Source organism: Zosterops lateralis, assembly GCF_965231275.1.
Source record: "Zosterops lateralis genome assembly, chromosome: 4".
NCBI lineage: Eukaryota > Metazoa > Chordata > Aves > Passeriformes > Zosteropidae > Zosterops > Zosterops lateralis.
In genome coordinates, this window is record NC_139765.1 from 38701229 (window position 1) to 38719395 (window position 18167).

At 38.9% G+C, this 18167-nt stretch overlaps 1 protein-coding gene across 1 annotated transcript in view; it reads left to right on the forward strand.

Annotated features, from left to right (window-relative positions):
• PTPRR (protein tyrosine phosphatase receptor type R) overlaps positions 1-18167 on the forward strand; it is a 126281-nt gene that overhangs the window by 82238 nt on the left and 25876 nt on the right. The window contains exon 6 of the mRNA XM_083858726.1: positions 12801-12987. Within this exon, the coding sequence (XP_083714852.1) occupies positions 12801-12987 (187 nt within the window). The remainder of the gene's footprint in view (positions 1-12800; positions 12988-18167) is intronic.

Consider the following 18167-nt stretch of genomic DNA (forward strand, 5'->3'; position numbering starts at 1 on the left):
ACATTCTAGACATCAGACAAGGTAGTAAATGCATACAGACAATCAGATGCGCCTCATGAAACAGAGAAGCAATAGCATCATGGCAGAGATGAGGATGCCCAAATTATACCATGAGAATGGCTCAGCCAAAGAAATACTGCCCAGAGGCAGAGCTGATTCCATGTGACACTGAAATTTCAGCCAGGCTCTTGCTAGGGTTATTTGTCTACTTTGATACCATCACATCCAAGCTGATGGACCCATTTGGTTAGGCTTTGAACCTTAGCTGAGTTTCCAAGACATTTCAGGAGCTCTTCTTTGTGATTTTCATACTAAGACAAATGGGACGTTAATTGGTTAAGTGATCCAATATGGTATTGTAAATCTGTGCCTGTTTTCATGAAATACCTTGGCTTTGAACTCTCCATTCATTTCTCTAACGAGGAGAGTCTATAAGAAGCTACAAAAGTCATATTTCTTTCTGGGACAGGGACTTTCCTTATGTTCCCTATCAAAGAATATACTTTGATGCTTAACAAAGAGAGAGTATTGTTACTAATTTATGGTATCTATAATTATCCTTGTTATGTTAATACTGTGATTTGATAATAGGAGCAAAACAGAACACAGCAACTTCAAATGACCACTCAAATATGCGATAGGCATCAGAAAGGGAAGTGGTGTATATAATTCCCACACAGAAAAATGTCGTTAAGTACAATGTTTCTCTAGGGAATTCAGTCCCAGTGCTTCAGGATGACCAATGGCAGCTCCCTGGAAAACTGCTGCCAGCGAGAGATGCGACTGGTTCTGGGCAGAAGGCAGCTGCATTTTTCCCTCTGCCAGGGCTGACTCTTCTGCTTCCCACCATCCCCTGACAGTGGCATCTCCTGTTTTTGAGATGTCTCAAATCCTTCCTGAGTCATAAAAAATTCCCCTGGGAGACTGCTGCATAGTCCAGAGGCTTTCAGTTCCTTGCCCTGGATTTGATAGGGGATCTAAAAGCACAGTCTTACAAGAAGAGAACAAAAACAATCAGAATGGCAGAAAAGCATACAATGGTTAAAAGATGCAATTTGCTTGGGCTTGTTTCTCTTCAGACTCTGTTTAGCTTGCTTGGCCTCAGTAGATTTATAGACATGTCTGGGAAGCGAGTTTGGCCCACAGAGGACAATACTGAATAGGCTTGCAAAAGAAGGCAGCATTGTGAAAAGCAGAAAGCTGGTATTGTAATTAATCCTCAAGTTAATCCTGTAGCTACAGTGCATTTGTAATTTACTGATAAGATTATAATAAAATAAATGTCTTCTGCTTCATCACAAGGATATTCACAAATGTAGATGGTTTAAATACCCCTCTAGTCCCCATGTATAGTGCTCACTATTGCTTGGCTCCCAGCTACAGAGCTCATCATCCTGGGTCAATGCAGAGGTCGTAAGGTAGGCTAAGAACACTCTCTGAAGGAAAAAATACAGAAGGGAAACACCAGGCACAAAGATGGGGAAGCACCCTTTGTTTCAGGACATTCCTGAAGTACAGATTGCCAGAAGATGGAGAACATACTGAAAATTAGTAACAGTATTAATTAATCAGTAATTCCTGCTTGCTTTGTTCTTGTGTTCTTTCCCTAAACCTCCTCTTTCTATTGAAAACAGGATACTGGTCAACCTTTGGCTTTACAGAGTATACCAAACTTATGTTCATATTTCTACATTACTGCCTTCAATGTAGGTTACATTGTAGGAACATATATTACATCATTCCCCAAATGAAGCCCTGTGTGTTGGAAGCGTTTGTGCTGAGATAGATGGGGATGGGGGTCAGATTGGGAGCGATTTTTCTTTATCTTTCAGATATGACTTCTATCCTTTCTCTTTATTTCATAATGCCATATGCATTTACAGGAATACTACTTTTGTCAGGATCCTCACTTTTCCCTCCTTTATTCAAATTCGCAGAATTAAATTTAAATCAAGCTGTTTAAGTTCCTAAATGCTGTGAATCCTTTGCTAATAGACGACTGTGAATCTAAAGCAATTCTTATTATTCCACTCCAAAATTTTTAATCTGTTTGGACTCATTGATGGTGGTTATGAGAAAGAGTAGATCAGAAAGCCTTTGCTCTGGCCTTCATCTCTGGGCACAGGTACAGATGCATTTTCCTGTTCTAGAGCCCTGTCTGTGCAGCCCTCTATAGGAATGTCTTTCACGAAGGCAGGCAGTTCAGGGCCATGGACTTCAAGGGATCTGCTGAGCTCTGTAGAAAAGAGCTCCAGATCACTTACCTGTCAGTTCCTCATCAGCTGTTCAGTCCTAAATGGGACTGCACAGCTTGGCAATATCTCTTCTAAAGATCTGCCTAACCTCTGAAGTGCTAGATAAAGTACACCTTGGCATGCAGACATTTGTAGCTGTCTTAAAAACATTTAAACATTGCTTTGTTTCAAATTGCAAGCCTGAATGGATTTCCTAAGCTTTATTTTCAAAGGGAATGCAGGCACTTTTCACATTAATATACTTGTTTGAGCCAGCCTTCCCATAGAAAGCAAGGCTGGAAAGCCAGACTATGAAAGTGGAAGAAGAGAAAAAAAGCTGGAAAGAGAAAGGTTTATATATATAGCTTAGGTGTCAGGTCTGGAGACTTTAGAAGCAGCTAAAGGACAGATCTAAGAGCACATAAATGGATCCTGTCTCTAAGAGCTTAAATCCCATCAGTTCATTGTACAGCTTAGGCTCATTATTCACCTGGAAATGGAACTGTGTTGCAAAGTGGATGTGTTAAAAGAATTCGGGTTCTGTACAGGCAGCCTGAGGTGCTTTGTCCGCTGTGTGACCGGGCGGAGCAGTTCTGCCGCCTCCCTTTGGAAACGTCCATAGGTGGCGCAGCTCTGTCGAGCAACATTGCTGGTCTGAAGGGTTTGCATTCGTCAGAAACTGCTGCTGTTCAGTAATTTCTTCAAAGTGCACTAACAATTCATTTGTCTGCTTAGAAATCTTCCGTCTGACACTTGCAGTAGTTTAAAGATAATGAGGACCAAGTCAAATAAACAAGGAATGTGCTTTTTTATTATCTTAAGGTTGACAGGGTGTAGTAAACGCCTCTTTTCCCAGATGTTCCTTCCTGTCTTTCCCAAATGGCGAACTCACCAGGAAAGAACTCATTGTACTGATTAGTCTTCAATCACAATAAAAAATAATTTTCTCTTAGTGATACTGTTTGAAGATACTGCCCATTTACATTAAGAATATCCATGCCCATTTCTTTTTCCACATCAGCTGGTTTTGGTTAAAGTCTCAAAAGAGTATTGAAGGATATTAATGTGCAAATAGATTATATGTTTACTTGTTTGGATGTAAGGGTTGTAGATTTTATTCCTTAAATGAGCAACAGTTGCAGGATGGAAGTAGAATTTGTGCTTAAGAGATTAATTATTATGGAATACATGAAGTTAAATTGACTTACCTAAGGCTCCTCTTGCAATAAAAAACAAACTAACTTTTTTTTTTTAATCTAAAAGATGAAAAATCTAACATCCATTTTTCATTTATTTAATTATAGACCAACTGAATATCAGAAAGTGTCAGTTAAACAGTAAGGTATTGCTGTAGTGTTGCACCTCTCCCTCCTCACTGATTAGATCACTTTTCCTAGAGAGGCTGTTCCCTGTATAATGCACACAAGCACCCTCTGGGCATGATGAAGTGCTCAGCAAAGAAGTGAGCCTTGTATGTTCTGGGAAAAGTAATCTGGTTTTGCACCTGAATGAGAGATCTAAATTGGCAATGGTGCTACATAGCTACAGCTCCTCCAAGGTCTCACAGAGGTACTTATTAACTGGACACATAGAGGGGAAACTTTTACAAGTATGACAAAAATATTTTGCAAATTGCTTTTTTTCTTAATTTTTAAGTAAAATATACAGCAGACAAAATAAGTGGGGTTTTTTTAACAGTCCTTGCTGGCTTATCCTAAATAAATATATTATTTGAGCTCCTTATATTGTGCATTTATTTAATATGTGCAGCCCTAGTAGTCAATTATTATTACTCCCCATTCTCTTTTCCTTTTTCCTACTCTTTGAACTCCTTTTGTTTATATTCATTGTGGCTTGGTTTAAATTAGCATATGCATTAATCAGAGAGAGAACAGGTCATCCAATAAGTTTGTGCAACAAGGTCTCCTGTATGAAATAGAGCAATGCTGAAATGCAAGCGGATAAGAATAGTAATAAACAAGACTGCATTCAATTAAAGCTCTACTATCTATAGAAAATTAACCACAAATTGGTAAACATTTTTTCAGCTCTTGGAATAAACAGCTCAAATAAGCACAACAAATTAGCGTCTTCATTTATTTTTACTTCTGAACATTTAACTCAGTTTTCACTCATGCTGCAGACACGTATGTGTGACTATGAAGAAGAAACAGAGCTTTATGTTGCCATTCAAATTTTATTGAAGATGTAAGTTTGCGTGACAAAATGCAATTTGATTGTAGAAATAATCTACAGGAAAAGATGGGAGGCTGTTTAAGCTTTGCATTTTTGAATAGTCAGTTCCCGTAGCCGAGCAGCATTGCCTTATCGAGGGCAGAACAGGAGTGAATTGGCAGAACATTAGAAAGCCTGATTAAAAGAGGGAAAGTTGAAACTACACTCATGTCAGCTGTTTTCCTCTACAGGATATTGAGCCATTCCTGTCCTAACCAGATACTGATTGCTTAAAACTTAATCCAGAAGTACTTGTCAAAACCGTTTCCTCAGCTCATTTTGACCTGCTGAGCTGTGAGTAGATCCTGAGAATTGTTTGAATTTAGCACTAGATGTATTGGCCTCCTCTTGCTCATGGCTGTGGGAACGAGATCAGACCCTCTGGAGAGGACATTAAATGCCTCCAGTTCTCGAAAAAGCTATTTAAACTTCATAGCTGAGGCTCCAGATTGGTTTCTGTGGACTCAGAAAGAGATGGAATATGCTGCCAGGAGACTTCTTATAGCAGGGAGGCCACAGAGGATTGGAAGTCTTGCCTCACAGCAGCCATATATCCCTCTTCTTCTTTCAGTAGGTACACAGCTTACACAGTCATTTCCAGACTCCTTCCTCAGAGTCAGAAAACATCAGTGTTAAGAGTGACAAATAGAGAAAAATAAAAATACAACACTGGAATACTGTGAAGAGAGTTGGGTGATAGAGCAAACATGAACAGAAATAGCAGATACTCATCCCAAGAAGATGCACACTTCATATTATTGCCTTTCTTCGAGTACTGAGCTTAAATATGTTCCATCTATGGCTTTCAGGTGATAGGTATTAACTTCAGTGTTATATCCAATTAGCCTCTGAAAATGAGGTCCCTGATTTTGTGAAATGGGGCTGTTCACAGCAATGGCTATGGGGTTTGCCTCAGGTGCAGATATCTGCAAGGCAGAGTAGAAATAATATAAATATCAGTGATATTAGGCATGGTTATGGAAAATTGGGTTAATATCTACCTATTTGTCCAGGATCTCCCCTCTGGAGAGGAAAAATCAGAGCCAGGGGAATGTTTTGCTGTGAAAGGAATAAGGTTTTGGAAATGAGGTTAGGAATCCCTAGAAAAAGAGAGGTTTACTGTTCCCATGCATGGTAAGAAGTCAGGAGGTAATTTGTGGTGGTTTAAGTAGCAGTGGTATGTCAGGGGATAGCAGGAGAGTGGGGAAGGTCAAGTTTTAACCTATTGTGCACCCATGTGCTGAAGGTGGAACTAAGATCCTGATTTTTTTATTTTTATGCATAATAAAGTAGCTGCAAAATAACCAGACATGAACTGAGCAGAACAGATCCTTCAAGGTATCAGGTTCTATCAATTTAGACTGGTCATAATGCAAATTAAATTCTTGTTTAGCCTTGTTAGTTGGTTGATCTCAACTTCTGATTTTTGAGTACTTCAGTCTGGTGTGTGATACAGGTTTGCTTTGTTAAAAATGTCAATAACCTCCGGTTGGAAGGGTTCCTAAAAGCCACAGCTCTTGTTCAAGTGAAAGCCAGAATTGTTAGCAAGTAAAGCAGAGAGCATTTGAGAAACTGAGTTTTCACCGTGGGTGTGTCAAGCACAGCATCTCTATATCAGTGCTTCATAGGGCACCTGTGAGTGTAAAAATTAAAGGTACAGTATGTGCAATAAATATTATGTGCAAATATTTATGTCTTAGGATGACATGCACATACTTACCTAAAGATTTTTATTTCATTATTTTCTCAAATTAATACTGATGATATTGATTAACCCTTGTGGAATGTAAGAGTAAATAGGAGGATAATTACATTAATGGGTATTGTATATAATCAGAACTCATGGAGTTTTCTATCAGAATAATCTTCAATATGTGCTGCTGCACAACAGAAAATTGAAACTTATGAGCTCTACATTTCCAAGGAAAGAATGTAGATGTAAGAAAAATGAGTCTTCATATTTCAAATTGGGATGGTCAGTAATGGATTTTTTTTGTATTCATAGAAGACTTGTTTAAGACAGTATGCTGATGCTCAGAAGAAAATCAAGAGATTATCACATCCATTAATGTAGCCATACTCTCATTCATCCCTACTTTCCCAAGATATCCAGTAATATCAGCAGCAGATGGTGGATATATATTTCAGGCTAGCAGGTATACAGCAAGAATCATGTATTTGGATTTTGGAAAAATATAGAAATCATCCTTGTGTGTTAGAAGCAGCTGCTTAATAGTACTGTGGACGTTACTTTAAAGCTTATCAAATTATTTCTTCAAATGAGAGTCACCTCTTAACCTTCTCAGGACTGTCTGTAATGGATATTATAAATCTTCATTTGTGAAGAAATGTCTCAATTGTTTATTAGATGATCCATATTACTATTTGCCCAAGGCAGGAAGAAAACAGCAATATCCTCAGTCATTTGGAAAGATTTTTTTAACTTCTCTGTACTTCTGCTTTTCTACTTTTCCTTTTTTCAATGCTGATTTTTCTTGATGAAGTCACAGTTTCCTATTTTTATTTCTTTTCTATTGGTATAGAGGATTAATAACAATACTAAATCCTTTTCTAGTTTACTGTACTTTTCACACGTCACTGGAGTTTTACATACGACATTAGTTCCTCTACATGACAATGTTTTCTCTTAGCTATTTTGCTAAAAGCAGAAAGAAAGCTGAGAACTGTATTTTTTCCATTGTTCTTTTTTCCAAATATACTTTCTTTTTTTCCTTTGAATTACTCTACTGAAACATAAAACTAGAAATGCAGGTGAAGTCTGGCAGCAGTAAAGGAGTAAGTGCTGGAAAGCATGTGCCTTGTTGTGCTCTTCCAGTGCAGTTACAGCAGAGCAAACCAAACCCCACCTGTACTCAGTGCATTTGCTGATAAGATGGACCTGCAAGGTGAGAGACTCAGGACCCATGTGTTGGTCTAATCTGTGAGCACCAGAGAAACAAACGGCACAGGGGAATTGTGGGGTTTTTCCCTTCAGTAAAACCCAGGGAGAGTATCCCTGTCGAATGTTCCCTAGCACAAGCCGGACCTGAGGACCCAAAGGAAGCTCTCTCCTCAGCAACTGCATTCAGCTAATTGATGGCTTTCTTCACCCACACAGCTGATCCAGCTCAGCCGGGGGATGGAGGACCCATGGCACAGGAGAAAGCACCTCCCATGTCCGTACTTGTGGGGTCAGAGGGCAATGACTCCTAGAGGGCAGCAGCCATCAGCACTGCTTCCAAAACCACTAGAGAGAGAATAGAGGCGGTGGCTCAGGAATCTGGGTGTTGCCTTTTTCAGGAGTGCTGAATAAATATGGGAATGTGAATTTAAAGAAATTGTTCAGCTCATATAAACAACTTGGAAAATGTGTAGGGAAATTGGATTTTTGTAATCAACATCTATGGGTTAATTTTAGAGTCAGGGAAGACCTGGAAATGACCTCACTAATGTTTAATAGGGCTTTAGTAACCTGGTGACCCTCTAAGGTGGACAGGTGGAGCTTCCTTTTGAGAAGTTTCAAACAAATGTTGCTTTTTAAAATTTTTATTTTGTCATGCCTTGTAATAAAATCTGCTTCCAAAAATGTATTATTTAAAATACTCTGGTGAATTCTCTTTAGTGGACTTGTTCATATTATCCAACCGAAAAGAGATCTGTGAGTATGTAGTAAGACACCCCTCTGGGATTCCAGACAATACACAGACACAAGTGGTTTCCTGATTGCACTTATTCACATATCCAGTGATGAGGTGGCTGTCCCAGCTGGTGGAACTTCGGAAGAGTTAGTCTCCTGACAATTTTAATAATATGTTGTCACGAATGTTTACAATTCCTCAGATTCCTCACATGGTACTCTTCCCCACCAAGAAACAACCTTGGGAGGATGCTGGGGTAGGTGTATCATAACAAAATCTTCTCTTATTTGGCCCAGACTATTCACTATGGGGTACACAAAGCATATAAAGTTATTTAAAAGGAAAAAAAAAATAGCCAAGAGAAATAAGAAAAAACCCGTGTGTATGAGTCTCTTACTCTAATTTGAAGTGGAAAAATACCAGTTAGGAGATACATATATACATACATATATATATATATATATATATATATATATATATATATACACATAATGTATCTCCAAGTAAAATGAGTCTGACTTGAAGTCTCACTGGTCTGATTGTGATCTTCTTATTCAAAACTTAATGTAGGTAAGTGCTGAATACCAAAAATGGGCTTTGTTTTAGGTGGTACCTCCTGATTTCCAGCCTTGTGCCGTCCCTCCTAGTAAGGCAGAAAAAGGTGAAGTAGCCTCTTTCCATCCAGGTAGTAATTGAGAAGAGAATTTGTGCTTTCTATTCTTCAATAAAGAGTGAAGAATTTAACTATTAGAGCAACATTGAGAATCCAGAGAGTCTAGAGGAGGACCTGAGACTTCTTCTTATAAGCTGCTTCTATTAGAACATAAAAACACACGATGGTTCAGGCCCTCCCTCATCTTTCAAGACAATGCAAAATATTCTGTTTTCAGCCTTGTTCCTCAGCATAAAGAATGCAATAAGGAAGTCTGTGTGATTAATGCTTATATTGGTTATAGCATTTCTAATGTATGCAAACAGCATTTAATGAATTTTATTAATTGAAGACTATATTTTCAGAAGGGTTCTTTGACATACATATATTTAAGGAAGAATTACCTCTAGAACTGTGATCTATTGTTTGTCCTTTTGAACTTCTAAGAAGATTGCTTTATACTCAGATTTTTTTCAATGTGTACCTTTTAATGCATTAAATATGCACCTAAGAACTGGCTCTTTTTTCCAGAGTAAGATCCTCAAGACCAGTGTTCACCAATAATCCCCATAAATGGTAAAAGCTGTAAACTCATAGTTATAATTAGATCAGGTATATTTTTTGTTGTTGTTAAAAAGGAAATCTCCTGTTGCCAAGACTGTCAGTTATAACAATGTAAAAGCCAAAGAAAATATTAACATTTTCACTTTGTTACTGGACAATGGGAATACTTTTCCTCTATATTAGGAAATCCCAGTAGGCTCTCCCAGAAGTGTCTGAACCAAAATTGCTACCCATTTCTCAACCAAAGGTAGCCTAAACAGATTTGGAGGGATTCATTGCACAGCTCTTCTGCAGATTTCTGGATGGTTTTCAAAAGATTGGATTTGCAATATTTGCATTCAGAGCCACCTGTTTGAGAGACTGCCTTTTTCTGTGGAATAAATTGCTAGTCATGGTCAGAAGAGGTGCTTGTGTGGGAGGGGTTTTGTGACAGAGAGGATGTTTTCCTTGAGAAGTGGTGTGGAGCTGGGAACTGATTTCCCCCCACAGTCTGGGCAGTCCCCAGGGAAATTGAGTGGGCATATGAGCCAGCACCCTCCTGCAGGGTCCAGCAGAGAGCAGCCATCATGGTGTGCCCACTTCCCAGGCTATCACAGCTCTGGATTTGGGTGTGTGTGCTGGCTGGGGCTGGGGCTCCATTACCATGCAGGCTGTGCCAGAAGGCACAGAGCACCACTGGTAGTCTGTGCGTATACCGCTCACCCATCATTTTTTGCTCAGGTTGCTACTTCAGGTTGCTACCTTCCAGCACAGTTAGCAGAATCATACCCCACACTCTTCCCTGTGCCAAGAGAAATTGTCTCCATCTACCCTTGGAGGCAGCCAGATACCCACTGCTGACTGTGCAGTGTTACCATCTGCAGGCCTGAGCAGCCAAAGCTCTTGCTGCCACCGTGCCATCACCTAAGCTGAAATAGGGTTGTGAACAAAATGACACAATGTGAGATTCACCTATTCCACCAGGTGATCTTGTCTCTTGGATGTTATTGCTTTGTGCTTTGCTGAGTAACTGGAGTAATTTCTATTCATGTAGAAAGAGATTATAGAAATTGCTTAATTTAAAATAAAATTACTGAAGCATCTGCTGACGTGGATCAGGTTCAATAAGATGAAGTGCCAGGTCCTGCCCTTGAGTCATAAAACACCCACACAGCTCCACAGGCTGGGGCAAAGTGGGTATTAAGCTGCCTAGTGGAAAAGGACATGGGGGTGCTGGTCGATGGGAGCTGAACATGATCCAGCATGTGCCCAGCTGGCCAAGAAGGCCAACGGCATCTTGGTCTGTGTCAGGAATACTGTGGTCAGCAGGATCAGGGCAGTGACTGTCCCCCTTCACTCAGCACTGGTGATGCCACACCTTGAGTCTTGTGTCCAGTTTTGGTCCCCTCACTACAAGAAGGACATTGAGGTGTTGGAGCGTGTCCAGAGAAGGGCAATGGAGCTGGGGAACGAGCACAAGTCCTTTGAAAGGCTGATGAGGGAGCTGGGGATCTTTAGCCTGGGGTAAAGGAGACTCAGAGGAGATCTTACTGCTCTTTACAACAACCTGAGAGGGGGTCAACCTCTTCTCCCAAGCCATCAGCAACAGAAAAGGGGAAATGGCTTCAAGGAGCACCAGGGAGATTCAGAGTGGAAGTTAGGGAGAATTGTTTCACTGAAAGGGTTGTCGAGAATTGGAACGAGGTTTCCAGGGAGGAGTCACCATCTCTATGAGTGCTCGAGAAACAATTGGACATGGCACTTAATGCTGTGGTTTAGTTGGCATGGTGGTGCTTAGTCAAAGGTTGAACTCATTGGTCTTGGAGGTCTTTCCCAACCTTAATGATTCTGTGATTCTATAGAGAAAAGCATTCCCCCAACATTAGTAGCGCTTGCCTCACAGACACTATCAGATGATGTCTGTATTATATTTATAATAAGAGGTGGTATTACTGTAAAAGGGACAGTTGTATCTTAACATCCAGTGTTCAGAGAGGTGTGCAGTCACACTCTTCCAGCAGTTCTCCTGCAAATGGGAAATGCACACAACCAAGCAGAGTTTCAGCAGAAAAACTGGAATCACTGGATAATAGATAATCCAGTAAATGGTTAATCATTGGCATATGGGATTTTACAAATGGGTAAGGCGTAGAGTTGTATACCTTGTTGTATATGATCTGGCAGGATGACTATTAGGAGAGATTTGAGACAATCTTATGTTGTGTTTGTGTATATCTAAGCATGACAGAGTGATTAAGAGTTCAAAGAACTTACTTGTAAATGTAACCTAATGGAGATACAATAATGTGCAGAGGTAGGAATCAGACTGGTGTTCTCATATCTCTATATGTGCACAGCTGCTTGGTAAATGTTAACTGAACTGGGCATCTGTAGTCCAGCTCAGCAAGCTGAATCTGTCAGTCTTATAGGACTGATTGCTGCTTAGTAAACACAAAAACTTTGACAAATGACTCTAAGTTTGTGTTTAGTCATCACAATTTGCAGATCATGGATTTTTTGCCATCAATATGCCTAAAGTTAAGGGTCAAGTAGATAATATTTGATTGATGTGTTGAAAATACAAAAAACAAAAAACAAAACCAAAACAAAACAAAACAAAACAAAACAAAAAAAAAAACAAAAAAAAAAAAAAAAAAAAAAAAAAAAAAAAAAAAAAAAAAAAAAGCCAGTTTTCTTAAATGTTGTTTTGAGAAATCCCCAAAAAAGAATAGGGCTCATACCAAGCCCCATACAAGTGTGGTCTATATCTATTTTCATGGCTCAAAGTTGTTACTGAATCCAACTTTATTTTCCTGTAGAAATGGAAATGTTATGAATTTTATAGTCTACAAGAGATGGTTGGCATTTCCAAATAGCCCCTTCTAAGTCTATGACCATTCCTTTTCCTCAGAGACAGGTAATTTACTGTGCCTTATTGCCTCTCCCTTCCCTTCTACCTGAGACATTGTCTACTGTCTTGGTAGTCACAATGTTTACACTGCCTTTCACTTCTTCTGCTGTTTTTATCAAATTTTCCCTCTCCATTATGTATATTTAATTTCAGTAAATTCTTAAAACATGCACCTGACATAACTGTGAATTTATTTCACATTGTTATGTGTATCAGTTAGAAATATATCCCCTGTGGTTTTTATGTGAAATATTTCTCCCTTACCAAGTTACCACTTTTGCATTTGACATTCGTTACAATAAAGTAACATACAGGGAGCTGTTTCTGCTTCTAAGAATAATTCCAATAGTTGCCCCCAGCACACATTTTTGCAGCATTGGTTGTTAGGTTGAAGAAGTAGCATGTACTTGGTTTTCCGTCTGCTCAGTGATACCAGTGAAACTAGTCTTGCAGTCTCTGCATGCCCAAATCCATCAGTGACTGTAGAGAGAATCAGGGTGTGTAAATAACTCAGGATCAGCGTCATGAGTATGGGATTTATAGTAACACAGATCTCGTGTAACCATTTGAATTATCTTCTAATGCAGACGAGGATCCAATGTCTCACTGACTTTGGATATGAGCAGCTTGGGAAGTGTTGAGCCTTTTGTCGCTGTGCCAACCCCACGAGAAAAAGTAGCGATGGAATACCTGCAGTCAGCTGGGCGCGTCCTGACACGGCAGCAGCTTCGAGACACGGTTGCATGTTCTCATTTGCTTCAAACAGAATTCATGGTGAGTTTAACAACACACTTGAAATGAGGATTCTTGACATAAGTGGCACAACAGAAACTGCAGGGAAAAAATAATCTGGCAACACTTTCATGTCAAGGTACAAATCATTTCCAAAGGGCAGATTAGATAGTTTCAAGTTTTACGTTTGCGCACTAAAGACAGATAAGTCAGACAGTTAAATCCGTGGATAATACAGATTCCTTTTGCTTTGAAGTCCCATCATAGATGGGCTAAGTATTACAATAGAGCTACAGCACAAACAGTCAGAACTGTAACACTGTGACAGTTTCAAAGAGATCATAAGGACTATGGTGAAAACACAGTAATAATTGGAGATTTTGTTGTAAGCACTAAATTTTTAGTCACCATAAATTTTTTTTTTGGAGCAGATAGGATACCCACAGTCCCTGTCCATAAGGGACTTTTTTCCCAAGGTCCAAAATACCTTTAACAAACATGCCATACAGCAGCCTAATATACTCAAGACAAAAAACCCTGAAGAGTTTTACAAGTGTATGTATTAGTAAAAAGAGAAAGAATCTAAAATGAAGAAAATGGCCAGGTGGAAAAAAGTCAAAGCAGAAAAACTCAGTCAGGGAAAACACGTTACAACAAGTTACTTTAAGAAGATCTGAAAAAGTGTGGTATTGCAAAACACTCAAATGAAAGAAACTGTCAGAAAAAAGGAGGCACTTTTTACAAGTGAAATAGAAAAGAGCATAAACTGATGCTACTTGAATGTGAAAGCTGAGTAAGGCAGGGCAAAAAAGGTTTTGGATCTAAAAAATCATAACTTCATGTTTAAACAGATCAAAAGCACAAACCTTACTAAAGAATACAAGGATCAATTGATGATCAAAATGGTAGAAAAGTGATTTGGGGAATTTGAATCAGTAGGTGAGAAGTGACTCCATTATTTGCATCTGCATTGACCCTAGAAGAACTTAGGAAATTTCCTGCATCTGTGACAGGGATAGATAGGTTCAAGCAGGTCACTAGAGGTTCTGTCTGATGTTGAAGCATTAGTGGAAGAGATTCTATAACAAATCAATAAAAATAATAAAAGTAAGCTAGTAGTCACCCAGGAACCCTAAAGGAGTCCATATATGCACTTACTGATGTATTAACTGGAGAGGTGTAATGTAGCACTTCTGCTTCAGCAGCTGAGGAATCAGAGGGCCAGAGGTGACAGTTATTCAGAAGGGTTCTAGAATTGATCCAGAGAACTGTATGTCTAGAAATCTGATATCTAAATCAGAGAAACTGGAGGAATTAAAATTAAACACGCCAGAGCACTTGATCCCTTAGGTTTCATTTTGTTTCCAATTTGTGCATGTAAATCAATAGATGATGAGTGCCATCTTACGCTAAAAATACCTTTTCGTTATGAATAATTGCATCCTATGGAGCAGCCCTTTTACTTACCTTTAAAATCCAAGGTTTAGCGTAAAAGTCATTTGCTTAAGAAAAGTAAATCCCTAGTTCTTCTACCAAAACGTGGACAGACAGTGTATACAGAAAAAACTACAATCACCCAACATACTTTTATCACCAGTTATGCCATAGGTTCTCTGCCCTTCTGCTGCTTAGGCAGGAGAGTCAGAAGAAATAACTTCATCATGCTTAAGCCCCCATGTTAGGAGACAGTTTGTACAGACAAATTGGCACCTCATAGAACCCTGTTTACCCAAATCATCTTACACAGCAGTTGTGCACAGCTTTGGGGAGACAGAGTCACATTTTATTTGTCCCTTGGCAGGGCACAACATGGCTTTGGCCATTCAGTGTTTCCACAGCGTTTTATTGAAAAGGTCATGACTTGTCTATTCTGGTTGTTTGGTTTTTTTAAAAGTGTTTTAAGATGAAGATGTTGAACAGTATCTGTTTACTATGTTCCTTGCTACAGATGATAGCTCAAGTAAGAACTTGAAGCATGCAGAGAATGCAGTATATAACCCTCAGCCATTCTGCTCACACAGCTCATTTTAACTAGTTAAAGAAATACAGTAAGGCAGTCTCCTGGAATTATTAGCTCTCATGAAAAACTTCCTAATGTGAAAAAAAGTGGAGAAATGTTCGGAGTTTTCAGTGGAGAATTAAAACATGAGCAGTTTCAGGTTATTTTTAGCTCTTCTTCTTTTTTTTTTTTTCATTAAAAATTGAAGGGACATTACTTAATTAAAAAGTATATTTGGTTGGGAGAATATACCTGATTTGGAAGGAGGAAGAAACATAATTTGCTCAGCATATATGTTTCTTTTAGGAGTTTGAGTTGCTATTCTTCAAAGGACAAAATATGTGAAGTTGGTGACAGAAGATAAAATTCATTCCCAAAACACCTGAATGTCAAAAAATACAGTCCTGCATGGGAAGATGCCTGATCATTAAATCTATAAAATTAGGTCCTCATAAAAATGGAGGGATGAGTATAATGACTACCTGCCTGAATTTTCCTAATTTTTGCCACATTTTCTTGAATGCTTTCAGAGATCCAAATCATACCTCTTCAAGTGTATGAACAGCATTTAAAATTTAATGTGAATAGCTGCTATTAGAAGGTAACACTCAAAGAGGGAAACCAGCCCATGAACAATATGCATATGCATCTATAATTTCATGTGGCTGAGCATGGGCATGTGTGCAGTTTATGCATTATTTGCAATTATTTAATTGAATATATTTGTTTAATCAAAAAATTGTATATATATGTTGCCTATACAGATACAGAGTTTATATACTAGTTTGCACATTTTCCTGCTATTTGCAGTCTGCTGGGCTTATTTGCTCCTCTGTTAGCAGGAATGTTATCACCATATTATCCTGATCTCTTTTTTTCTGGAATAATCTCTTTTTTCTCACAGCCAGTTTCAGAATAAGTGACTTGTCTGTGGCTGTGATCCACAGTGTATTGTCAGATTTCTGTCTGTGCCCTTGGACTCACAAGTACTTACTACTGGGAGGAGACCACTGATTAGAAAGTGTTTACAGGATGTAAGTGATTAATGTTATTAATGGTCCTGGTTGGCCCAAAGAAATGTGTTTCTGTTTTCAACTTGGTGGCATTTTTGCATCTCTCAGTAACTTGCCAAATGATGAATGATTGAAAAAATTTAGCAGGCATAGTAAGGGAGAAAATCTGGAAGACCCTCACTGACCACCATCACTTTGACAGGCAGAGAACTCCTCCTCATGCATCTTTTTCCAGTGTCTGTAGAAGACACTGTAGAAGACAGAGATCCTATAAAGTGTCTTGCTCTCTCTCACTTGGTGCATAGTTTAGCATGGAAACCTTTCAGAGGCCATGTACTGGTGGTGTTTGTACTAAGCCATAACTGATCTAGGGAAGCTCTAGGTCAGCCAGTTGGAACAATTCAGAGCCCAAGGGCCAAGGGTAAGAGTCTCAGACAGAGGTCACCATTGGGAAGTGGTAGAAGTCAGAGGCGAGCATGAGGAGGGTATGGGAACTCATTTTGTAGTTTTGTGGATAAGGAAGCAGCATTAGATGCAGGACAGAGGTGAGGTGATTTGACCTGAGGTAGTGGGGCTGATACTTATGCAAGAATGAAGTCTTGGAAGTGAGAAGATGCTGAATTTAGGACAGCCATCATACAGATGGCAGTACAGCAATCTGAAAAAGGATTGGGTGAAGTACCTGCAAGGAAGGTGTGTATTAGCAGGAACTCTTTGGCTGGCCTGACACAGCAAGTCTTTCTTTTGAGGAGCCAGCTGAAGACCAAGAAGAGATCAAGCAAGACACTGACTGAGGGAGAGGGGGAGAATAAAGAAGGTTCATGAAATGCATGGACACAAGGCAGAGAAGGTAGAAAAATAAAAATCAACACAGATGCAACCTCATATAATAAGATGCTCGGAGGCCAAGTCAGGAAGTGGAGACAAATCACAGCATTTCACTATGAACCATCTAAATTTTACTTAACTTTGCCATCTCTTCAAGCAGTGACAGGAGAGGATAGCTTCCCCTGTTTGGTGAACCCATGTAAAAATCTGCTGTTGGGTGCATGCCTGACAAGTTGTTAGAGACCTCATCCCTGTTTCTTTAAAAAAAACTCTGCAGAGGTCGGTCATGCTGGGCAGGACCAGAACTTGTGTCTAGGGGACAGGGACCATGCATCTCTTCTGTAGCAAAGTACTGGGCAGGCCTGCACCTCTAGAGTAGAAACCAAGTCATTTTGAAGGAAAATCCTTAAATAAAATTTCCAGTGATGCTAGCCAACAGATCCTCCTCATGTTCCTGTGTGTCTCTAAGAGGCAAATACATAATATGCCACTGTCTCTTAGGCTAAATGTCCCAGGCTAGCATGATGTTTCCAAACTCTTTTAAGAAGTATCAATTTACTGAAGATCAAACTCCAGCTCACTCTAAGATAACTTAAATATTAGTGGCCAAAAAAAAAATCGGCATAAAAATGAAGATTTGAGTAAACAAAAGCATTTTTATGTGATTTTTCCAGGTAATTTCAGTTGGTAAAACATCTGCCACAGTCATGAAAAAACAATCTCTGTATGTTTCATCCTGCCATTTTAAAAGGGTTGGTTTTTTCAACTGTAGAAACATTATTTCAGGACTTTTAAATCAAAATTGTTCTTACTCTCCCTTAAACCAAGTTAAACATTTTGTTCAATGCAAATTTTGCAGATTTTTACCTTTCATCCTAACAGTTTGAAAAATAGTAATTTCAAGTTTATGAGGAGTTTATCATATGTGTATTTTTGAAACTTAAACTGCCACATTAGTTACTTGCACCTCTGCAACGTAAATCAGTCACTAAAAGATGAAAATAAGAAGCAAAAGAAATTGCTTCAGATTTTTATTACTTTTGAGTCTGAATGCAAAAGACTAAGGCACTTCATTCTAGTAGTTTATATAAAAGTCAAGTGAGGTCTTTGAATTACATTATTAAGGGCTTAGCACAAATTTTTTTTAGTTTGCCATATATTAATATTTAATTATTTTTAAAGTTTCTCCCCCAATTATGTAAAGTATTGCTCTTTTTTGCCACAGTACTGTACTTTTGAACTCCACTTTTCTGGAACTATAGTGCATTTTAACCTTGGTTCTAATCCCATAAAAACTTTATTTTTAATAATTCATCAAGAGTGTTCCTTGGAAGTCACCCCTTCAATATGCAATTCCCTGTGTTTATTAAAGGAAGGGTGTT